We start from the raw sequence: 20991 nt of genomic DNA on the forward strand, positions 1-20991 counted from the left end.
TGAAATTTGAACTTGATAACAAACAAGATATTTGATGAACAATTATAATCAAACAATAAAATTATGAAAAGAGAAGAAATCCCATCAGTATAATTCCCAAATTAAATCAGAAGAAAGAAAAGGGTAGTAGTGATTCAATTGACATGACGCCCAAATCTGCCCTAATTGATAAAAATAAAAATCGTCAAACTCAAATCAAATTATCATCTCACAAATTCCTGAAACATCCGATTATTAATTCATATGATTTCAACAAAGAAAATCCATTTATTTACATAATCAATTCGTTTATATATATTTAGTAAGAAAACCCTAAAAAGCAGCAGCAGGAGCAGCAGCAAGAAGAACACCAATAACCACAATCAACAAACAAGAAGAAGAAAGAAGAACTACCCATGTCTCCAAACAAGTGAAGAAAAGATTTGTCAACAAAATTACAGAGAATTTAATGATCTATCTACCTAGTGGTGCGAGGACGACGTAGTAGAGAAGATAAAATCCGAGCACAAGCTTGATGAAATCGAGGATAAACTCTATTAGCATATAAAGTTGTTTGGCGTAGAACTGATTCCATTGTTTCAACGAACAGATTTAAGCTTCTTACTGGTGGTACGTATAGGGTTAGTGGGACGGCTGAGAAAGCCACCGCGAAGAAAAACTGCAACATTTTCAGTAGGAGGAAGAAGATGAAGAGAGAGAGAGAGAGACTTGTCTTTTTTCTAGTAGACTTTTGTTTTGGATTTCTAGTTTGTTCTCTCATGTTCTATAGTAGTAAATTTTGTAAGCCCAAGCCTACTAAAACCGAGTTCAATTTTAAAAGCCCAAATAGAACCACGTAGATGCATCATTATCTACCCGATTTAAAATATAAATAGGCATTTCGATTTTGACTTCTCTAACGACATGAAGTAAAGGGACTGGTCAGTCTTGTCTCCCGTGTAGGGGTGGGATTTTGGCCCGGAAACTCGGAACCTGCCCACGAGTCTGAAAGGTCCGTGACCGGCCGATGTCTGAATAGATCTGTACCCACCCGACCGAAATAGCTTAAGCGATTCGCCCGAGTCCGCCTGATCGAGTCCGTCTACACCCATCTGTTTATCTTACTCGTTATACTCGCCCACCTATATGATTGATTTTAAGCCTTTAGATTTGTAGGATTAGCTACAACCATTAGATTTCGAGAACAAAAATATATAAACCTAGAAATCACTTTTTTTTAATGTTGTCTTTGCCTCTCTACTTATCTAGTCTCTCTGACTCTTTCCTTCAAAATCTCAATATCTCATTAGTAATCCAAGAATCCACAATACACCAACCGTAATCCATGAGAAGAAGAATATAACCGATCGTAATCTATGAGAAATCTCAATGATTATCTTCTAATTTTGTATTTCATTTACTTTTTGAAATTGTAAAGTGAGAGTTTAGAAAGTTGTATTTAGTTATTAAATAGTTTTGGTTTCGAATAAAAATTTCTATATTTGTTCATTAGCGACTAGTGTCCGATAGACCGATACCCGATTTGCCCGACTTTCAAAACGGTCACGGACGTTCACTTTTTTGGAAAAAAATCTAAAATGTCCACCTTTTTGTCCAGATGTTCGAGTGGACACTTAGGACGAGTCCACTTAGGACGTGTGCCCATTCCGCGGGGTTGGTTGAGTTAGTGTCTATTTCCCGATCGTTCGGAGATTCCCACCCCTACTCCGACGTATTGGGACTCAATTAGTAGAGGTGTAGGGGGACTCAATTAGTAGAAAAAAAGAGAGAATTTGGCGGTACCTTTAATGTCCAATTAGTAATATCCTCTTTTTCAATTGGATGCTAGTGGCATTTTAATTGGATGTTAGTGGCATTCTATTTTTTGTTCTTAAAAGTACGAAAATAACTCTATACTTGTTATATTTCTTTTCTTCTCTGTCATATCACTATGGTCAGCATAACATTTATTTTGTAATTAATTGGTTAGTCCTTGTATCGAGAAAGAATATAAAATTAGAATAAGGGTTCGCGCTTAATGAAGAAATAAAAATATATATTGTTTTCCGATCTCTCGGTCTACCCATGTATTTTTCTATCTAATATGTAAGTTCACAGCTGACATATCACTCTAACTTCGGTCTTTCCATTAATTTTTCTCTCTCTTTCTTCTCGCTCTCTCATCTCTCTCTAATTCCGGCGAAGGGGAGAAACCCCTTCGCCAGATTTTTGGTTTTCGGACGAAATCGATCAAGTTTCGTCTGGAAACTAGATGACCAGACGAAACCAGATCTCCGACGAAGGGGAAAAGCCCCTTCACCGGAGATACAGAGAGAAAGAGAGAAGATGATATTTGCCGGAAATGATGAAAATGTGTTCGGGATTTGTTGTGGAGGTCGCCGGAAATTATGGTTGAAGTTGTCGATGTTCATGGTGGAAGTGGGAGATGAAGAAGTTGAAAATATAAGGGTTTAAGTGTTTGGAGGAAACATAAAATTTCAAAAAATAATTGTTTCCACCCAAAACTTTGTACCCTGAAAAATTTCTTTATTTTTCTAAAAGACCCACCAAGAATTATTAGGAAAGTGTCAGTGACGAAACGACTTTTCTCACGAGCACGCACTAGTAGATGAAAAGTCACCGGAGAGAGAGAGAGAGAGAGAGAGAGGGGGGGGGGGGGGGACATGGAGGGAGATTTTACGAGGAAAAAGTGGAGCCGAGGTTGGTCGACCGGTGAGATTTTGGGAAGAAAGGTGAAGTGTGTGCAAGTAATTTATATTTATTACTCTCTCCCTCTCGAATTAAGAGTCCCATATTAGGAATCCAACTTATTTTCATATTTTCTCTACTTCCATATTCGTCTTTATTTATTGGATAAATTTTCTTGAAGTAATTCAAAGATTACAATTTTCGTTCTAGAAATACATGTAACTATATTAATTTCTCACTTGATTAATCCGAAATTGGGAAAAAAAAAATTTGTATTGGAAATAATCAAATGTCTTAATTAGCTTAATAAATGCACCTTATATTGGAAACATGTAAAAAAGGGTATTTATGGAAAAGTAAGGAATTTTATGTGATATATAAGGAATGAGACTCTTAATTTGAGACGTTTAAAAAATGAATAGTGGCCTCTTAATTTGGGACGGAGGGAGTATAATAAAACAAGTCAGTCGGTTATCCAGAGAATAAGTTTGACCGTCCATTTTCATTGGGAGTTTGATAGAGATTAAATCCTACGACTGATATAAAATTCTCTTTTTGCAATTCGACTCAAAATAAAGGGATAGTAGTGTCAACAATTAAATCAGTTAAACTCTCCGTAATATATCTCTCCGCACGAGTTCTTCTTTCTTGCCCTCTCTCCTGTTTCTCTCCCTTTAGTAACTTCTAAATAACTTCACACACTCTCTTTTAAATCTTAATATATATTAGCTTTCTTCTTCTTTTCCAGGAAATTTTTTAAACCATCTTTATCTTCTTTCTTTAGATAAAATGTGATTTATCAGCGTAGCCAATAAGGATTTGTCGCGTCCGCAATGACAGGCGGGGGCATTTCTTTACCATAATAGATAGCAGAAAAAGAAAACCAAGTATTGTAACTAATGATGGATTTAGGGATCAATGCACACTAAAATAATTTACTTATTGTGTTATACTGAATCGTCTAAAACTGCAAGTGTCTCGATCAAACTAGTGACCACTATATATATTATGGTGACAATCTCAACCAACTTGACTACCGTTAACTTATGACTCGACATTAATCCCATATAAATAATTAGTCTTAAATTTACATTTGAATTATATAAAGAATAATGTTAATTCTTTATAGAAAATATTAAGAAACTAGTCTCTTTTGAAAATTCTGAACACCATTTATGTTTGTTAAAGAAGTTTTTTTTTGTAAGATGCTTGTTAAAGAAGTTAGTGAAAGAAAGATACTGGAACACAATAGCACAATTTTAGAAAAAATGTGGGGTTAAGACAGAAAAAAAAGGGTTCAAAAAGAAAGATTGGGAGCCAAAAGAGAGTTTTTAGAAATAGGGGACAAAACGGATGTGTTGTCTGCGGTGTTTAACGATGGTGGTGATTTAAGTGGTGTGTTCCATGGCGGTGGTGCGGAGCAAAGTAGAAGAGAGAGTTTTTAGTTTTTCAATATATTTAGTACAATAAAATTGACAGTTCTTCAGTGACGGCGGCGACTTCCTGGTAATGGAGACGGTGGCTCAATCGGCTGGAGTAGTTTAGTCTTAGTTTTTTTTGGTGATCTTTAGGGTCTTTTCATCTTTGATCTTTAGGATCATTTCATCTTTCATCTTTCTTCTTTTCGTCAGTGTCTAGTCAATTTTTCTCACTTCATGAGGTACTTTACATTCGAAGTTCTGAGAATTTACTTATGTAACTCTCATGTCGCTGATGAGAGGAATAATCAATTTATCCATGTAAATCTGTGATTGTATCACTTATGAATGAAATATGGTTTTGCGTGGTTTCAAAAAAAAACAAACAAATGAAAATGTCAATGACGGCAAACATATTTGAACCTTGGTCTCTTGGGTGGACGATGGACATACATGAGTGAGACCAACACGCTACACAATAACTGATGTTTATCCATTTTTCTACTGTATATGCATAATACATAATATAAACTAGAGCAGTCCACACGATACCCCTTTTCTAACTCGGGCATGTGGGGCACGCGCCCCCATAGGTCCCAGTGTGGATCCTCCCCTGCGAGTCCGCAAGATGTCCCCACAGGTCCCAGTGTGGGTCCTCCCCTGCGCCTCCATAGGATGTGGCGGGAACCCAGTCTTTATAAAAATCTTCACCAATTTTTGAAGATATAGTCTCCAGTAAAATCTATGCAAACTAAGTCAGCAAAATGTGTGAATTTGTGCAAACCTCTGTACAACTATGTCCAACCCTTACATATAAATTTGAAGTCTAGAAAGAGTTGGTTCCTTTTTGACAAAAATAAAGGTTCAACTTCAAAAGTATTGACCAATTTTCCAAAGTTAAAAGGGGGCCTAAATATGTTTACACACAAGATGTTTGAATAGAGCTTCCAATTTATTCACGATGACGATATCATTTCTTAAGATCAACGTAGATGCTTTTGTTACGAAACTCACGGAACCAGCTGGAATAGGTTGCATTATTCACGATGACGAAGCACAATTTATCATAGCGGTAGCAGACACAGTTAGAGGATAAAATGCAGAAGAATGCGAATGTCTAGCGATATACTACGACATCTTATGGGCTATCCAACTTCAAATACAACATGTTCAAATCGAAAGCGACAATCAAAACATCATCAAACACATCGATAGGCAAGACGAGGGAATTCACTGGCAGTCTAAACAATATATCTCTGAGATTCTCAAACTCAAGCAACAATTCATAGATATCAAATTCTCTTTTGCTCCCAGGGAATGCAACTCTAAAGCGGATGCGCTAGCTAAATGGGGTAGGAAACATCTTTAGAAGAAAATATGGAATGTAATCCCAACTTTTATTTCTGCTTTAAATTAAGGCTTTCCTCCATGTAAAAACTTCGTTTTAAGTTTAATAATCTCATCAAAAAAAATTTTGAAATTAAATCCTACTCAGAAGTCCTTAGAAGGAGAGAATAATCAGCTTTTGAGGAAGTGCCAAGGTCCAGTTCCAGTTCCTATTCTGAAATGTAAAAAAAAATCAAAAAGTTAGAATCCTGCTTCATACCAACCTATTTAGCACTAAAACTCAATTTATAGCTTCGAAATATTCTGAATTTTAACTCCAGAACTGGATACAACAATTTCACAGAAAATGACTCAATAGGTTATTCATGTAGATGGAGGACTTGCTCCTTTGCGCAGACGCCTTCGTATCGAATAAAGTGAATATCAGAAGGACATTTTCGAGGGAAATTAGTAATTACCTCCACAAGCCAGCAAACATGCGCAGACTCATATAGATTGTTAGAGCAATCCAGATTCCGACAAAACCGTGACTTGAAGAGAGAAGAAACAAGCATATGATACTCAATATAGCCACCAGAACCTGCGTAAGTAAAATATATGTATGTCAGAGAAACATTACTAAACCAGATACAAGATACAGTAGAGATCAATCTCGTAATTGTCTTAATGAATAGAAAACTTGCCATTGAGGAAGCAGAATATTTAAAATCAGATGCTCCAAAATTTATGCCATCAAAAACAAAGGCTAAGGAATTGATTGGTTGGGTTGCTGCTACAAACTGAAACATAAAATTAAATCAGCTAAGAATAATCAGGAATTAGCTCGTAAAAGAGTTATATGAATTTCTATACACGAGACTAGGTCTACAATACCGGGATTCCGATACTTATGAGGTGCAAAACCTCAACGTCGTTTGTGAATAATCTTGCCCCAAAATGCAATCCGACCCCAAGGATGACAGAGAGTACCAAACCAAGAACTAAACCCAACTGTGGAGCAGATACGATCATTAATACTTACAAATTATGACACGTTAAGATATAATTTCGCTCAAAAGTATTTTACCTGCAACACACGAGATGCTGTGGATGTTGCCTTATTGTAATCCTTTTCGGCAAATGCACATGCTAGTATTGCCTGATGAAGTTCAAAAACACCTTCACACTTATTAATATAGTAGACAAATTACAGAATCGATATATATTTGTAAAACTAATTCTCATATAGAAAGTCAATCAATTATATTATGCCATATAACATACAGAGCCAGTAATCAATAAGATACAGAGCCAGTCAATCAATTATATTATGTTAAACTTAATAATATGAACTTGCTGTTGTTGCTTACCCATACATTCTGTGCCTTAGTTTTTGGTTATGAGAAACTATGCAAACCTACTTATAATATTAATGCATACACCAAATCTACTTAAACTGCGATAATCATATTTACTTATAACAAAACACATATTAGTACCTGTCCAGCAACAGCCAAACCATCAGCAAGAAGTGATGTTGCTAGCCAAATCTGTAAGCAGATCTGAAATGCAGCCATGGATGTCGCCCCAAGACGTGCAGCCATTGATGCTGACAGAGTCACGCAAAACGTTACGGCTATGACCCTTGCTAGTAATAGAATCCCTGAAATCAAGAGACATAGAGTTCTTTAGGCGGACATGAAGTGAAACTAACACTTTATTAGATAATACCACAACTGTCCTACAATATATATCACAAAGAGAAACTGTAGGTGCACCCATTTTTAAAACATACTTCGGTTTGATATTATGTAATTAATAAATATACAATCTCAATAAACCTTCATCTCTGATCATTTGTCATTGCAGACATTGGATTCACAAGATAACAAGGCGATATCTCATCGACTGTAAACAGTTCAAGTATCTACTCTCGAATCGCTCCTGATGTTGTACCAAAAGCCTTACCATTTCTAAGAAATCGACTAAATTGCAGATCGCTGATGCTCGAAGGTAAGATATAAATTCTCTCCGCTAACTTCCATAACATAATTGTTGAGATTAGGTACCTACGATAAGCACATGTTTTGTTAGGAACACTAAAGATGGAAGCATGAAGTTATAATTAAAGAAAAAATCTGTAGGTAATCAAAATGTAACAGAAAAAGCAGTGATAATATAAACCAGATTTTAACTTACTGCGAAATTATATGTGCAATCGCAGCGCCAGCGACACCAAAACGGAAGGAGAACATAAAAATCGGGTCCAAAACGATGTTTGTAATATCTCCTGCCACTAAAATGGTTTGATAGAAGATGAGCAAGGCAAAAAAGCTATTGGAATCAAGGATTCTCTGACCATAAATTGTATCATGACAGGTCAGGCTCGGTACGGATATAAAAAGTCAGTGTTGTTTAACACATTATTCGTTATAAACACAATAACTAAAGAAAAAAAGAAGAAGTGAAAATAGCATATGTTTCTGCTTACCAATAGCATAGAAAGGAGTTGTAGTATCCTTGAATCCTCGGAAGATTCCTTGCATAGCTAAAGAGAGAAGTATTGCAGGAGCACCAAGCGACCTCAATTTCAGGTACTGCCGTGCTGGGCTTAGCATAGGAGAATCCTATTTTAAAAAGTATAATTGACATAATTTTATGCTAGTTTACTTACTCTTGTTACATGTTGAATTTATAACTCATAGCAAAAATACTTATGAAGAACTGTTTATTTAAATTTAACTCATTTAAACGACCCAGCTTCTGGAACAGCCCAAATGAATTGAAGGGATGAAGTAACAAAGTTGATATATCACAGTATCTACTTCAGTGTCTTTAAACTTGACGCTAACACTATGTATCCTCGGCAAGTCTAACACTAATCACCATGTAATATGGATTGTCTTAATTTCTTGTTCATCTTCTTGTTAAGAAGAATATTGAGGATACTATGCTTTGCTAAGTAGGACTAAAGAAAGTTCGCCTCCACATTTTAAAGTCACTTACAGATTTCACGCCCATGAACTCCAAGAGAGGGGTTGCTGCCCAAATGAGGAAAATGGCCTGAAGAAGCCCAAGTATTCCACCAATAACCAACGCTGATGATGCTGATGAAAGGTGCCTCTTTTCGTGCTCCACAGCAGGTGGCCACTTGTGTACACTCTTTTCTGAATCTGTTGAGAAAAGTAGTGTCTTATGACCAAATGCTTGAACTAGACAATATACCAACTCAAAGGAACCACACAAACTATACTAGGAAGAACAAAAGCACTTAGAAGAATTTAACTTTGTCAACCAGAAAAAGTTTATTGAGCATACCAACTTCTGTAATCAACTCTTTCATTTCACTGTCCCCAGTACATGCCTTTTCCAGGTTGTCGCCCTCTTGTTCTTCAGTGCTCACTTTGTTAAGGGCGTCTTCTTCCGCAACAAAGGAGGTCGTCACGCTGACAAGAGGGAATATGGCAATCCTTGAAACTTGATTAAACACGGCAATGGCAACTCCAACAGCAGCAAGCTCAATTGGACCTGAGTTATCCACAGGTAGATTGATAAAGTATAAGTAAATACTTTAGACACTCAGCTTAAGAATCTGAAATATTACTCATCTGACTCAGCATAGAATAGATAAAATACCAAAATCATGCACGTTATGTGATAATTTTTTCTCAATCAGTGAGTTATCCGGTTCGGGTACAGAAGATATGTTATATTGTACTCTCAAAAAATTCCTACTTCGTTTATCGATTCTGTTTCTGATACTGTGGCTGTGAAAGTTATGGTAGCACATATGGAAGTTACCATCCGTAAACTATGACCTCAAGTACTCAAAATCTGATTTTTAGAGTGGTTAGCAAAATGTTTCGAATGGAAATCAGTGAAGGAAAACTTCATTAAGACCAACTTGATCAAAGATAGTCTGGTCAAGACTCGAGAACAGAGAACTCAAATTTTAAATTCTTTCTGCAACGGCTACTTGCTGGTTTTCTCTACAGGAAAAAGTAACTTAGAACATTGCTTTTCTGTAATTGTTCCATCCTTATACATAATTCCTGCTAGGATATTTCACAAACATCAACGATATTTGAAAAAGTAATCAAACCCCAATATTAAGCAATAAAACGATATGAAATCTTAAGAGATGCATCATTTGTATCTTTCCTGGCAACAGCATGGTCCAGAAAGAAAAGGTCCTCCCCTGTACCATGTCTATCGCTCTAATTTAAATAAGATGATACAGTGGCAAACCTATATGGCCGATGAATGCTGTATCAACAAGAGAAGCTATTGGATCAGCTGTTAATGCCAATGCAGCAGGAAATGCTATACGTAATATCTCCACGCCGAGCTCGTCCTTCTTAAAAACAAGCCTGATCACATAATCATGGAAACAATTGTCAGCTCCAAATATATGCTCAGAGAAACTGTTGAAAGAAAAGGTAGCTAGCTTGATGAAATAACATAAATAATTTCGACAAGAATAAGCTAGACATTTCTTTAGATATCCTAGGTTCATGTGAAATATGGAGTTAGATGCCTAACAAAACAAACACCACCTATATTTAGAACACATAAACACCAGAAAACCCGATCTTGCCAAAGAACCACATAGAACTTTGTGACTGCAGAAGCTATATCAAATTAGACGAAGTCTTCCCACGTGTTTCTACTACATATCTCCACCAGATCAATTGACACTCATATCAAACAGCCCCATTGACTTAAAAAATGTAGCACCATGATGAAAAAAAAAAATATATTGTACCTTGCATCCTTGAATAGAATACGAAGCGGCAGATTCCATTTCTTTTCACCAGAATCATCAGCCATAACTCAATCAGTGAAGTCAACTTACGTTAAATTATAATCTCATACAAAGAGTACCCCACTCTAATCAGATAAACCCAAACTCAAATTACCCAGAGGGCAACTAAAAGTTTTAAGAATCAAACTTTCAACCCTGCACAATTAAGCAAACATTTAGTTATGATAAATCAACTGGAGAAATACTGTTTGATCCTGAAAGAAATCAAGTATTTGAAGCTAATTTTCCTCACCGGCAATATCTAGCTTTTCATGAAAACAATCATGTGTTAGAAAAGGGTAACTCAATGAACTTATAGATAAGTCTAAATTCACTTTCTAAACCAAAAAAGTTAACAAAATCAGAAAGATACAGAGAGAGATTTGCATCAGGCTTTAAAGATCCTTTATTAATGAATTTTCATTTGGTTCATTAAATTCAATACCTCATTTTCTTAATTTAAGCAAGAAACTCAAAACCCACAAAGAAAACAGAAGTAGAGTGAAAGAACAAGAACAATTGAAGATTAATGAAAAAATAAACTTTAACCCAACATAAAATCTATCAGATTCATCCCCAAATAATAGTGTACTAGAAAACTTTAATTTCCATATCTTCGATATTTATACAAATTCAGAAGATATGACACGTTTCTTGGAGTACTCCTAGTAAAACAAAAATGATAGTATTATGTCATTTTTGCAGATAATAAAGCTGAAATAAATGCTTACCTAAAATCAAAAACCAAAAACGGTTTCCAAAACGCCAAAAAAAATACAAACTTGAATCTCCTTCCAAATTTCTAACTCAATTATTAGGTCTTCTTTTGCTCAAAATCATCATCTTCTTTTCTAATCGGTTTGATTTTATAAAGTTGTATCAAAAGAATCGAATTAAATTTATTCCAAAATGACATTGGGGAAAAAAAATAAATTGGATTCCAAAACTTGCTGATTTTAAATTGATAAAAACAGTTCATTTCTGGAAAAGAAAAGCAAGTGATTTCCTTTAGTAGAAGGATGAGTTTCAAAAACTGAAACCACTGGACCAGTGAAGAAAAAATCTGAAATTTTGTATCGTTTATTGAGGGATCCATGAACTCAATGTAAATACAAAAACCCTAGCTAATAGAGAAAGGGAAATTGGAGAATAACATATGAATAATTTGAAGAACTAAAATTTTGGCGGATAGATAACTCGATTACTGTAGTGAGGATATCTAGGGTTATTAACTATGTTGGTGTATCCAGAAAAAGAAAACTATCTTGAGGCGGAAGCATTTACGAGTCGACTCACTTGGCGGGAACCGATTTCTTAGTTACAATTTTTAGTTAGTTACCATCGAAAATTTTCTTCGTTCCTAAAGAAAACCTTGGCACCTATACAAAATCAACCGTATCTATTTTCAATTCGAGTATTTTTTTTTATATGCATTTTTCACTCTTTGTACACAGTGGATTCCTATTTAGGCTTGAAGGTAGTTCTATTTTTTGAGAATCTTCTGTAGGTTTTCCTAAAACAAATGAAAATGAAATTTTTTATTTTTGAAATGTTTAGCGTGCTTCAAATCCTTGACCTTTAAGATGGAAGACTATTACTCTTACCACTTCAATTAAGGGTTGTTGACAATAAACATTTGGGTTATTTCCCTAATGGCCCCCTACTTTATGACCAGCTTCCCGCCTGGCCCCCTACTTTACGAGAAATACCCATATGGCCCCCTAATTCCGTTAACTTTAACTTTCCGTCATTCTCTCTCCTCCATCTCTTTTTCTCTCTCTGCCATGTCACGCCACATCATCTGTACGCCACTTCATCACCTTATCCGGCAAGGTCGCCGGCCGGCCAAATTTCCGGCCGGCGACCTTCAAACTAAAAAAAAAAATTTTTTTTTTCTTTCTTTCCTCTCTCTCTCTCTAAGAACTCCGGCGAAGGGTTCCTTCGCCGGAATTCGTCAGTTCGTGAGAACAGATCTGTTCTCACGAACAGTCTCACGAACAGACCTCTGTTCGTGAGAACAGACGAACTCCGGCGAAGGGTTCCTTCGCCGGAGTTCTTAGAGAGAGAGAGAGGAGAGAAAGAAAAAAAAAATTTTTTTTTTTAGTTTGAAGGTCGCCGGCCGGAAATTTGGCCGGCCGGCGACCTTGCCGGAGAAGGTGATGAAGTGGCGTACAGATGATGTGGCGTGACATGGCAGAGAGAGAAAAAGAGATGGAGGAGAGAGAATGACGGAAAGTTAAAGTTAACGGAATTAGGGGGCCATATGGGTATTTCTCGTAAAGTAGGGGGCCAGGCGGGAAGCTGGTCACAAAGTAGGGGGCCATTAGGGAAATAACCCTAAACATTTTTTTTAACTTAGTAAATGGGGAGTTATTTCGGATAACCCATATTTATTTTGTCCTAGTACCTCAAACTCCACGGTGTTGTTGATGTCCAATTGATAGACAAAAAGAAAATGAAACCATTTTATGGTCCATTGACATTTAGGAAGTCTTTTTTTTTTTGTTTATGAAATAGGAAGTCTTGTTGTGACAAAAGAAAATTACCTAGTCTTTTTTTTTTATGACAAAATTACCTTGTCTTTAGAAAGTGGATATTGGGGAAATTCTGTATTTTTTTTTGTATTTGACTAAAGGCACCCCCTTTCCAAATGCATCCCCCCAAATTTTGGCTATTCATAATTCAATTCATTGAGCACAAACAACAAATGGAGGAGACTCTGTACTCGAACAGGGCATCTTGAACTTTTGCCTTGGGTTTTCGTTTGTTGATCGTGTAATAAAGAACTAAAGAAGTTGATGCCCAAGCCAAGAACTCTTCAAATCTTGTTTCAAAATAAATGGAACTAATTCCATTGTTTTAGACAAATAGTTCAACCTCTTTAAATACACATGCAGGTGTTATTCCTACTACTAAGAAATGAAAGTTCAATTTTAAAATGATGCAAGTAAGTTTATATTGTAGTTTCTTTTAGGAAAAAAGAAGGCGAGAATCCAAAAGACAAAAAAAAAAGTAGACTAGAAATACGAAGCCATTATAAAACCTTCTAATAATTTATTTGTCCTGAATTCACATCATACCAACTAGAATCGTCGTACTTCCTATCATTAAGCTAAAAAACATTATCTAAGGTAAACAAGAGAACAAAAAGACTATGGAAACAAGAATCAAACTTTGAAATGGGTTGGAAGGGATAAATGAAATAAAATTTTAGAAAACATACCTATTTTATAAGAAGGGAAGAAGTTTCATACTTATGTGAATTATGGAACCCATATACTTTTTTCCTTCTACGACCTCCTTTTTTGCACTCATGAAACCCCATTCATTCCCTATTGCTATTTTGTGCTTATTAGCTCTCACTCTTTATCTCTCTCTTCCCCACTCCTCCAACCACAAAAACAGAGAAAGTAAAATCAATGAAAGAAGACAGAGAAAAGAAAAGAGAGAGAAATACGTGTCCATCAATCACTTCTTGAAGTCCACTAAACCCCTCGAACCACAAACTTTGAATCTTTGGTTACTTTTTCACTCAAATAAGACCTACCTTTGGCATTTTTTGGGTTTTGGTACAATCTATAAAATAATTCAAAAATGGTCCTACTAGATTTCAACTTACTATTGAGTATTCACTAATCAGACGTATCATTCACTTCTCTACTTGCTATTAAATTGATTATATTCTTAATTAAAAGGTTTGCATTGATAATATTTCATATTTTGTAGTGTTAATGGCTTAATGCCCAGCTATCCAATTGAATTATTTTATTCAAACTCTAAATCCCACATCTAAACATTCTAATTAGATTGTATTCTCTAATTGTATTATTGATGTGACTAAGAAATCATTATAGAAGAACTTAAGCTTCGTAAAGTATTAGGATAATAGATAACTTTAGAAAGGACTAGAAAATTGTTAGATATTTCATACTTTTTTTTTGTTAAAGAGATATTTCATACTTATCATCAACAATAAAACAAAGGTCCTTGACTGGAGTATCTATAACGAACGAGAGTGAGTTGGTCTTTTGTTCGAAAAAGAGGTTAATGGGCTCTAGATCTGACAAATTTTCTAGTTCTTTCGTTCAATAAGAGGCTAATGACCTTGTACATTAATTCTTGGTCGATCTCTTAAACCTCACGTATTGTATTAGTTTGCGCTCAGCTTCTGATAAATTATGTCTATCGCCCGCTAGTTGACCTAATGTACATTCCCATTACACTAGCCAAGTGTACCGGGTCAGCGATGGAACCTCATGATAGAGTATTTAGTAACACCCTCCATCTAATAGTAGAGATACCCGAATTTCGTGATTACCTTTTTTTATATATCCTGGAAAATAGTAGGAACCACCCAAATAACTAGACAAGGTTACTGTTATGGGTCAAACTCAGATAATAATAGCCACAACTTTACAAACTTCCAAGACTTTTCAGTTCATATTCTGTATAATCTTCTAAGGCTATAATAGCTTTGAGTATTTGACATCTTTCGGAAGTTATGCTTTATTAGGGTTCGGTGTGTATGCGGGCCTTCTCAGAACCGAGCATCTCGATTAGGTCTCTGCAAGTTCTTGAAAGCATCTACTTCTGGGGACCTAATCGAGAAGCTCGGTCCTGAGAAGGCCCATACACACACTGAACCCTAATAAAGCATACCTTACAAGCCTTAGGTTTCGAGTGGATCGGACTAGGATCATCAATTCAGACCAAACTTGACCCAGCACCGGCATATTTACTAGGCAGCAGCCGTGAATGTAAGCATATATGTATGCACATTTTGCTTAGATGGCGTAAAAATAATTTACCCACAAGAAAAGAATCACAACAAGAAGATAAACAGTTTCCTGTAATCTTTACCCGAACGAACAAAAATTGTTTTTTTACTGCATTGCTGAAAACAGAAGAAAAAAAATGCTAAATAATGTGAATTTACCACAAGCCGATGAACTTCCACCAGACACCTCCAACCCCAAGCCAGATAATTATGTTGACAACGGAGATTATAAACCCGTATCCCCACCATTTAGCTAGAGGCACGTAATTGGCACCATAGAAAACGGGGGCAGAACCAATTCCGTAGTGCGTTAAACCACCCATTAGATTGGAGAGGAAAGCGAGAACCATTGCTGCAAAAAGTGGTGGAGTTCCCAGAGCACTTGATACTGATAAGAAGGCTGTGAACATGGCTCCGATGTGAGCTGCTCCACTGGCAAAGAAGTAGTGGGAGTAAAAGTAGAGGAGAACCAGAATGCCGAATGATGCTTGCCAAGCTAGACCAAGCCCGCCAACAAACTGCACATTACAAGATGATCATTTGATCTAATTAAGGCGATCTTTTTCTAAGAGTTTATTATTTGTTGAATTTGGAAAAAGCAGGCTAAAATTAAATTCAAGTTTTGGCATCGACCGAACCAGAAATGAGAACGAGCGTAGATGTATCGACCAAACCACAAATGAGAAACAAGAAAGATAGTCAAGTGTGAAGGAAACTGACCTTAACAACAGTTTCACTGAACCAGGCGATGAGACCATATTTGTTGAGATAACCAGCCATGGCGATAAGAGCTGCAAACCACGTGAGGGTGTCCCAGGCAACTCCCTCAGCCAAGCATTCTTTCCATGTCACTACACCAGTTATGAGAAGAACTGATAATCCAAGAATAGCTGCAGTGACAGCATCAACGTTCAACATTCCTCCGAAAATCCAGAGACCCACCTAAAAGCAAGGACAATGGAAATTTTAAGAACTGCAAGGAAGAACCGTTCATGACTAGGAAACTAAACAAAATGTTCGCATGCTTAACATATCCTTGGTGAAGCAGTTTGAGTTTTTGGCAGGCATTTCTAAGCAAATAGATCACTTCATTGTACAAAAAATGTAGTTAGATTAGCTAAACAAGATCTCTACTATCACTAACAAAGGTTGAGCTAGGAACATGCAGAAGTGTATTCGATGCATACCTATGAATTAAAATCCAACACAAGATTTTCATAACAAGAGTGTCCTTGTTACATGGTCAGAGTCTTCCGAAGTTCTCATTCCAATCACTACTAACCCATCATTAAATTATGAAAGAGATTGAGGAAGAAAAAGGAGAGAAGAAAATATGAAACTTAATGACCATTAACTATGTCTTTGTCAGCAATAAACTCAAAATTATTTCTCACAGATTCAGCTTTCTTGGTATGTACTCATTAGAGAGAACAATGCCTAGACACAAGGGTCACTTGAGGAAATCTTTGATTTTTAAACTTCACTAGGCAGTAGATACCACGTAAATCCATGTTATTCTACATACCCTTCATGTGAAACACCATGTAGTTCAACTGTTCAAGAAGAAATTCAAAGGTAGGAAAAGAAATATATTTCATTGTGTATGGATGATCATTGCAGCAGCACACAGATTCAAAACATGTCCTTCCAATAAACCACGGTTTTAGCAGTAAAATCAAATAAAATGTTAGGCAGACGGAAAAAGTCAATTTTGAAACAAGTCGTCAGTCAACTCAGTTAAATATCTCTTGCTAGGAAGTCTAGCTTGATTTTTATGCAACCAAGTTCACCTTCTAACACATCTCTGTCTCAAGTTCTCAACCCCCAATAATTTGAGAGTATTGCAAGGAAAATGGAAGGCCTCTAATGTATTGGCTAAAGCAGACATCTCTAGGTCACTCTACCTCCTTCAATCCCATAGTTAATTGCATGGAACAGAATATGCATGAGAAGAGAACACCACCAACTCTTTTCCCAAGAAAAACTTTTCACCTCTATAAGTTGGCCCAGTTACCAAATAATTCTATAAAATATATGAATAGCTGCCAAGGCTCTTAATTGTACAATGCACAGGGTCTTAATGAAGCATGACCACTCAATGAATGACACATGCTTGATGCATGTGTTATAACGGAGACCTAGTTTACGACCACTAGTGTAAACAGCTACCAGCCCTTGAGTGATCTTTATTTTTGTGCAAGAATTGCTCAATTATACTAGCGAACCTTAGGTTAGTGTAGGGAAAAAATATTTTTAGAAACTTTCTCTTCATCTCCTTTGATAAACAATTATATGAAATTCTCAACTGCCAAATTTACCTAGCTGATTTACTCCATGATCCATTCCAGGTCTTAAATTTTATTATGAATAAAAATTACCAGCATATCTTGTTTTCAGAAAACCAAAAAAAGTTGTAGGCTTATCGCAGAAATAATAAGTAATCGAGACATTGGGTGAGAAGTAAACCACATGAAAAATGAAAGCTATGTATTAGCACCAAATCCGGAGTTCCTTACAAGTTCAAATTTAGAAGTTCTAGCAGAATATAGTCATGTATTAGTGTGACATTAACATGATTGGAACAATAAGGACTGGATTAGATATAGGATATGGGTACCGAATGTCCTTCAAAACCAATTAACAGTGGGACTTAGCCTACGTAACATGGACATGTTTGGTAATTCGATATCGAATACTGGTACAAGGTGTAGGTTAGAGTGAGTGAGAAAAGGTCAAAAGAGAAGCAAGATTCTACACCCATTCACATGCACACACTGTATGTATATATAATATTTCTCTTAACAAGATACTGTGCCAGTACGCTCGAGATGTACTTTAAACGTCTCATCGTACCAAATGAAGTAATTGTGAGTGTCGAACAAGACTACATAAGTATCTGACACAAATATCTAACACGGCAAGAGATTCCTGAACGGTATCAAAGAAAATTGTTTTTTTTTTCTCATCTAATCATTCAAGAGCAAAACAAACCACATTGAAATCCTACATATATCAGTGGCGAAAACTTAAAGAGCATGAAAATGACAAACGAATAAGTATAACAAGAACACTGAGTTCAGAAATATACCGTGAGGAATAGAGTGACAGCCATAATAATCTCATTTTTCGACATGGGACCCATACTTGCCAACTTCTCTTTTGCAAGTTTGGGTGCATCAGGACTGCTCTTCACTGTTGGTGGATAAATTAAATACAAGAGGAACGGAACAACAATCAAAGAAACCAAACCGGGTACGATTGCTGCCACAGCCCAATCTGTCCACCCGATTGTTTGCTGAATAGTATTGAAAGTCAAATTCGCGCTTAACGGGTTAGCAGCCATGGCAGTAAGAAACATCGCCGACGAAATAACAGAAGTTTGAAAACAAGTGAGCATTAACCAAGACCCAAGTCGTTCTTCGGTCCCATCACCAACATTACTACCACAAGCAACACAAAGAGATTTTACAAGTGGGAGAAAAATTCCACCAGCTCTAGCAGACACAGAAGGAATTGCAGGTGCTAAAAGTGCTTCACTGAAAACTAAACTATACCCTAACCCTAATGATGAACTACCAAAAAGGGAAACAAATTGGTAAGCAATTCGATTACCAAGTCCAGTTTTAATAAACCCACGTGCAAAAAAGAAAGCAAGAGCAATTAACCATGGAATTGGATCACCAAAAGCAGAAAATGCAGCAGCAAAAGTTAGGGTTTTAGTAAGAACACAAGCACCTAATCCCATTAAAGCAACAGCACCAAGAGGTAAAGGTTGAGTTATAATACCAACAATCGTAGCAAGGAAAATCGAAAGCAATTGCCAAGCATTTTTTGTAACACCAGTTGGTGTCGGTAAAAACCAAATTATAACACCTGTAGCAATTGAAGCAATTAAGGGTTTCAAAGAAGCTCCTTGCCATGGCTGAGAAGGTACAGCAACACTACTGGAAGAACTACTACTAGGCTTAGCTTCAGATCGAACAGAGAAACTTCGATTTGACAGAGAATTCAAATTCGGGAGCTTCAAAGAGAAATTCTTAGGAACCCCACCGAGAAACGGTTTGTTCATTTGATTTGAACCCAATAAAGAATGGGTTTGATTGAAAGAAGAATTGGATCTGGTTTTGATGTTGGATTTCACATTGAAGGAAGATTTAGACTTGAGTGAACGAGATCTAAGAGTTGGAACAGAGTTAAGTCCCAGATTAGAGGAAGAAGTAAGCAAGATGGACGCCATTAATGGCGGAAAAGAGGGGTTTTCTCTCTCTGACTGAGTATTGAAGCCAGTTCAGACTTTCAGAGAAGCTTTGGAAGTAACGAACTGACGACGAAGAAGAAGAGAATGAAAATGGTGATTCAGTTCTAGTTATATAAAAACAAAGACGAATTTTTGTCGGGGCACACAGATTTTGGATTTAGGCAACCATAGCCAATCAAAATGATCTTTGTTACTTGGACACCATAGCTCTTATGTCACTTTCGACACCCCATATATGGCCCTTCATAGGTTAAGAGTCATACACATACACTCATACTAACATAGGGAAATTACAAGCTATTTTTTGTAAATTAATTTACTCAAAGAGACCCAAAATGTTTAAAAGATGTCCGATTTTTATTTAAATTTCATGAGAAACTAATTCTGCATTACAAGAACATATTCGGAATTTCATCAAAAAAAAAAAAAAAACATATTAAGAGAATATGACTTATATTATTAGTCACCAATCAAGACCATTGCAACTTTTTTGAGACGTAGAGCGAAAGCTATTGACAACCTTAAATAATTTTGTGATCAAGATTTTTTAAAGAACAGTGATGGTTAAAGCTTGGACCAGTAACCAACGCAAAATCCGCGAGACTCTAACAGTAATCGAAGAGACCCATAACTTATTTATGCAGTTTGGTCGGTTAATGAGGCACAATTATCTTGTGATGAAAATAGCGACCCTTGGCTTATTGTCGAAATAATGTTCTCATGAAATAGTTACCCTCTCATGTAATAATAATGTCAAAATAGGTCCATGTAAGTGTTTGTCAAAACAGACAAGAAAGAAAGTGGTGTCAATTGGGCAAAGTCATACAAGAAAGACACTTTACAATTCACATCATTTTTTGTGTGGTTGCTCACTTGCTTGGGCTATAAAAACCAAAAAGGGGAGAAACTCCCAAATAGCCCCATACTCTCACTTATCCTCCTCTACTCTTACTCTCTCCTCTCATCGATCTCTCTCTCCTCTGACATTGCCAATGCTGGCCCAATAAATTTGAGGCTGTAAGGCAAAGTGGGGTAGTTAGCTCTGTTCTAAAAAGATAACATCTTCCTAATGGAGTAGTTTCACTTAACAAATTTTGTTGACAAATACATGTGGCAATTGTGTATTTGTTACTTCAGATGTCTTAGTCCTACATGTGAGTATTGAGGGCATTGGGCCTCTCACAACCCCAAAGTTAACTCAAGGGGATACTTTAACATAACCATTGTGCAATTGTTCTAACAATGGCCCATCACACATCATTTTTAACTCTAATAAATTATGATACAAGTGTAGTGGGAGTTAGATATCTCTCACCCAAAAAAATTAACTTAGGATGTGAATTTTTTCTCTTTTCAAATTTATAAGCGGATTACGCAGTCTTTCCTTATTTGATTCAGAGTTATTCTAATAATAAAGTAACGCTAATATAGGCATGTAGCGTTCTACATTATTCATTTAGAAATATTTGGAACAGTTTTTTTTATTGCAAGCATATTTGAATCACTTGATACTCAATCATTTGTCGTAACAAAAACAACTTAGATGTTAAAAATTCAAACGAGCAAATACAAATAAAATTTCTAAACAATGAGAAAATGCTAAATGTGATTACCTGAAACAAAATTCGAGTTCTTTCTCTAGATAAAATCGTGGATGGTTTCTCTTGATATACAACATACATCTCTGCCTTACAAAAAAAAAAAATTGGAATATAATCAT

The 20991-nt window shown here is 36.1% G+C and overlaps 3 protein-coding genes across 4 annotated transcripts; all 3 read right to left on the reverse strand.

Moving 5' to 3' along the window:
• Positions 1-215: 215 nt before the first annotated feature.
• On the reverse strand, positions 216-749 carry LOC147545594 (DIS3-exonuclease-like protein). Its single transcript, XM_086634860.1, has one exon. The coding sequence runs from the start codon at positions 665-667 to the stop codon at positions 458-460; it is 210 nt and encodes a 69-aa protein (XP_086490986.1). The 5' UTR covers positions 668-749; the 3' UTR covers positions 216-457.
• Positions 750-5320: 4571 nt separating this feature from the next.
• On the reverse strand, positions 5321-13740 carry LOC147545595 (protein DETOXIFICATION 42-like). 2 transcript variants are annotated; one of them, XM_086673327.1, is made up of 14 exons: positions 13460-13740; positions 10198-10392; positions 9681-9802; positions 8751-8960; positions 8439-8605; positions 7924-8059; positions 7632-7728; positions 7401-7501; positions 6932-7095; positions 6520-6591; positions 6327-6443; positions 6137-6232; positions 5912-6033; positions 5321-5667 (listed from the first exon to the last, which is right to left on the reverse strand). In XM_086673327.1, the coding sequence occupies exons 2-14, from the start codon at positions 10260-10262 to the stop codon at positions 5625-5627; spliced, it is 1512 nt and encodes a 503-aa protein (XP_086529453.1). In that variant the 5' UTR covers positions 10263-10392; positions 13460-13740; the 3' UTR covers positions 5321-5624. The 2 variants fall into 2 exon arrangements, with proteins under 2 accessions (XP_086529453.1, XP_086529454.1); XM_086673328.1 differs by lacking the exon at positions 13460-13740 and adding an exon at positions 10490-11457.
• Positions 13741-15065: 1325 nt separating this feature from the next.
• On the reverse strand, positions 15066-19945 carry DIT1 (dicarboxylate transporter 1). The gene is made up of 3 exons (XM_086673329.1): positions 18102-19945; positions 15734-15955; positions 15066-15531 (listed from the first exon to the last, which is right to left on the reverse strand). The coding sequence occupies exons 1-3, from the start codon at positions 19248-19250 to the stop codon at positions 15169-15171; spliced, it is 1734 nt and encodes a 577-aa protein (XP_086529455.1). The 5' UTR covers positions 19251-19945; the 3' UTR covers positions 15066-15168.
• Positions 19946-20991: the final 1046 nt, after the last annotated feature.

The sequence above is a fragment of the Eschscholzia californica genome, unplaced genomic scaffold, assembly GCF_041429995.1.
Source record: "Eschscholzia californica isolate CP2 unplaced genomic scaffold, dmEscCali1.0.p SCAF_4, whole genome shotgun sequence".
Classification (NCBI taxonomy): Eukaryota; Viridiplantae; Streptophyta; class Magnoliopsida; order Ranunculales; family Papaveraceae; genus Eschscholzia; species Eschscholzia californica.

Excerpts from the sequence above, each read along its gene's own strand:
- LOC147545594 (XM_086634860.1), bottom strand. The coding sequence starts at position 667 with ATGTTGCAGTTTTTCTTCGCGGTGGCTTTCTCAGCCGTCCCACTAACC.
- LOC147545595 (XM_086673327.1), bottom strand. The coding sequence starts at position 10,262 with ATGGCTGATGATTCTGGTGAAAAGAAATGGAATCTGCCGCTTCGTATT. Across the intron at positions 7,502-7,631 it reads ATTGCACATATAATTTCGCA|GTACCTAATCTCAACAATTA; the intron begins GTAAGTTAAAAT and ends TGCTTATCGTAG. Across the intron at positions 5,668-5,911 it reads ATGTTTGCTGGCTTGTGGAG|AATAGGAACTGGAACTGGAC; the intron begins GTAATTACTAAT and ends TTTACATTTCAG.
- DIT1 (XM_086673329.1), bottom strand. The coding sequence starts at position 19,250 with ATGGCGTCCATCTTGCTTACTTCTTCCTCTAATCTGGGACTTAACTCT. Across the intron at positions 15,956-18,101 it reads CTGTCACTCTATTCCTCACG|GTGGGTCTCTGGATTTTCGG; the intron begins GTATATTTCTGA and ends CCTTGCTTTTAG. Across the intron at positions 15,532-15,733 it reads TCAGTGAAACTGTTGTTAAG|TTTGTTGGCGGGCTTGGTCT; the intron begins GTCAGTTTCCTT and ends TGTAATGTGCAG.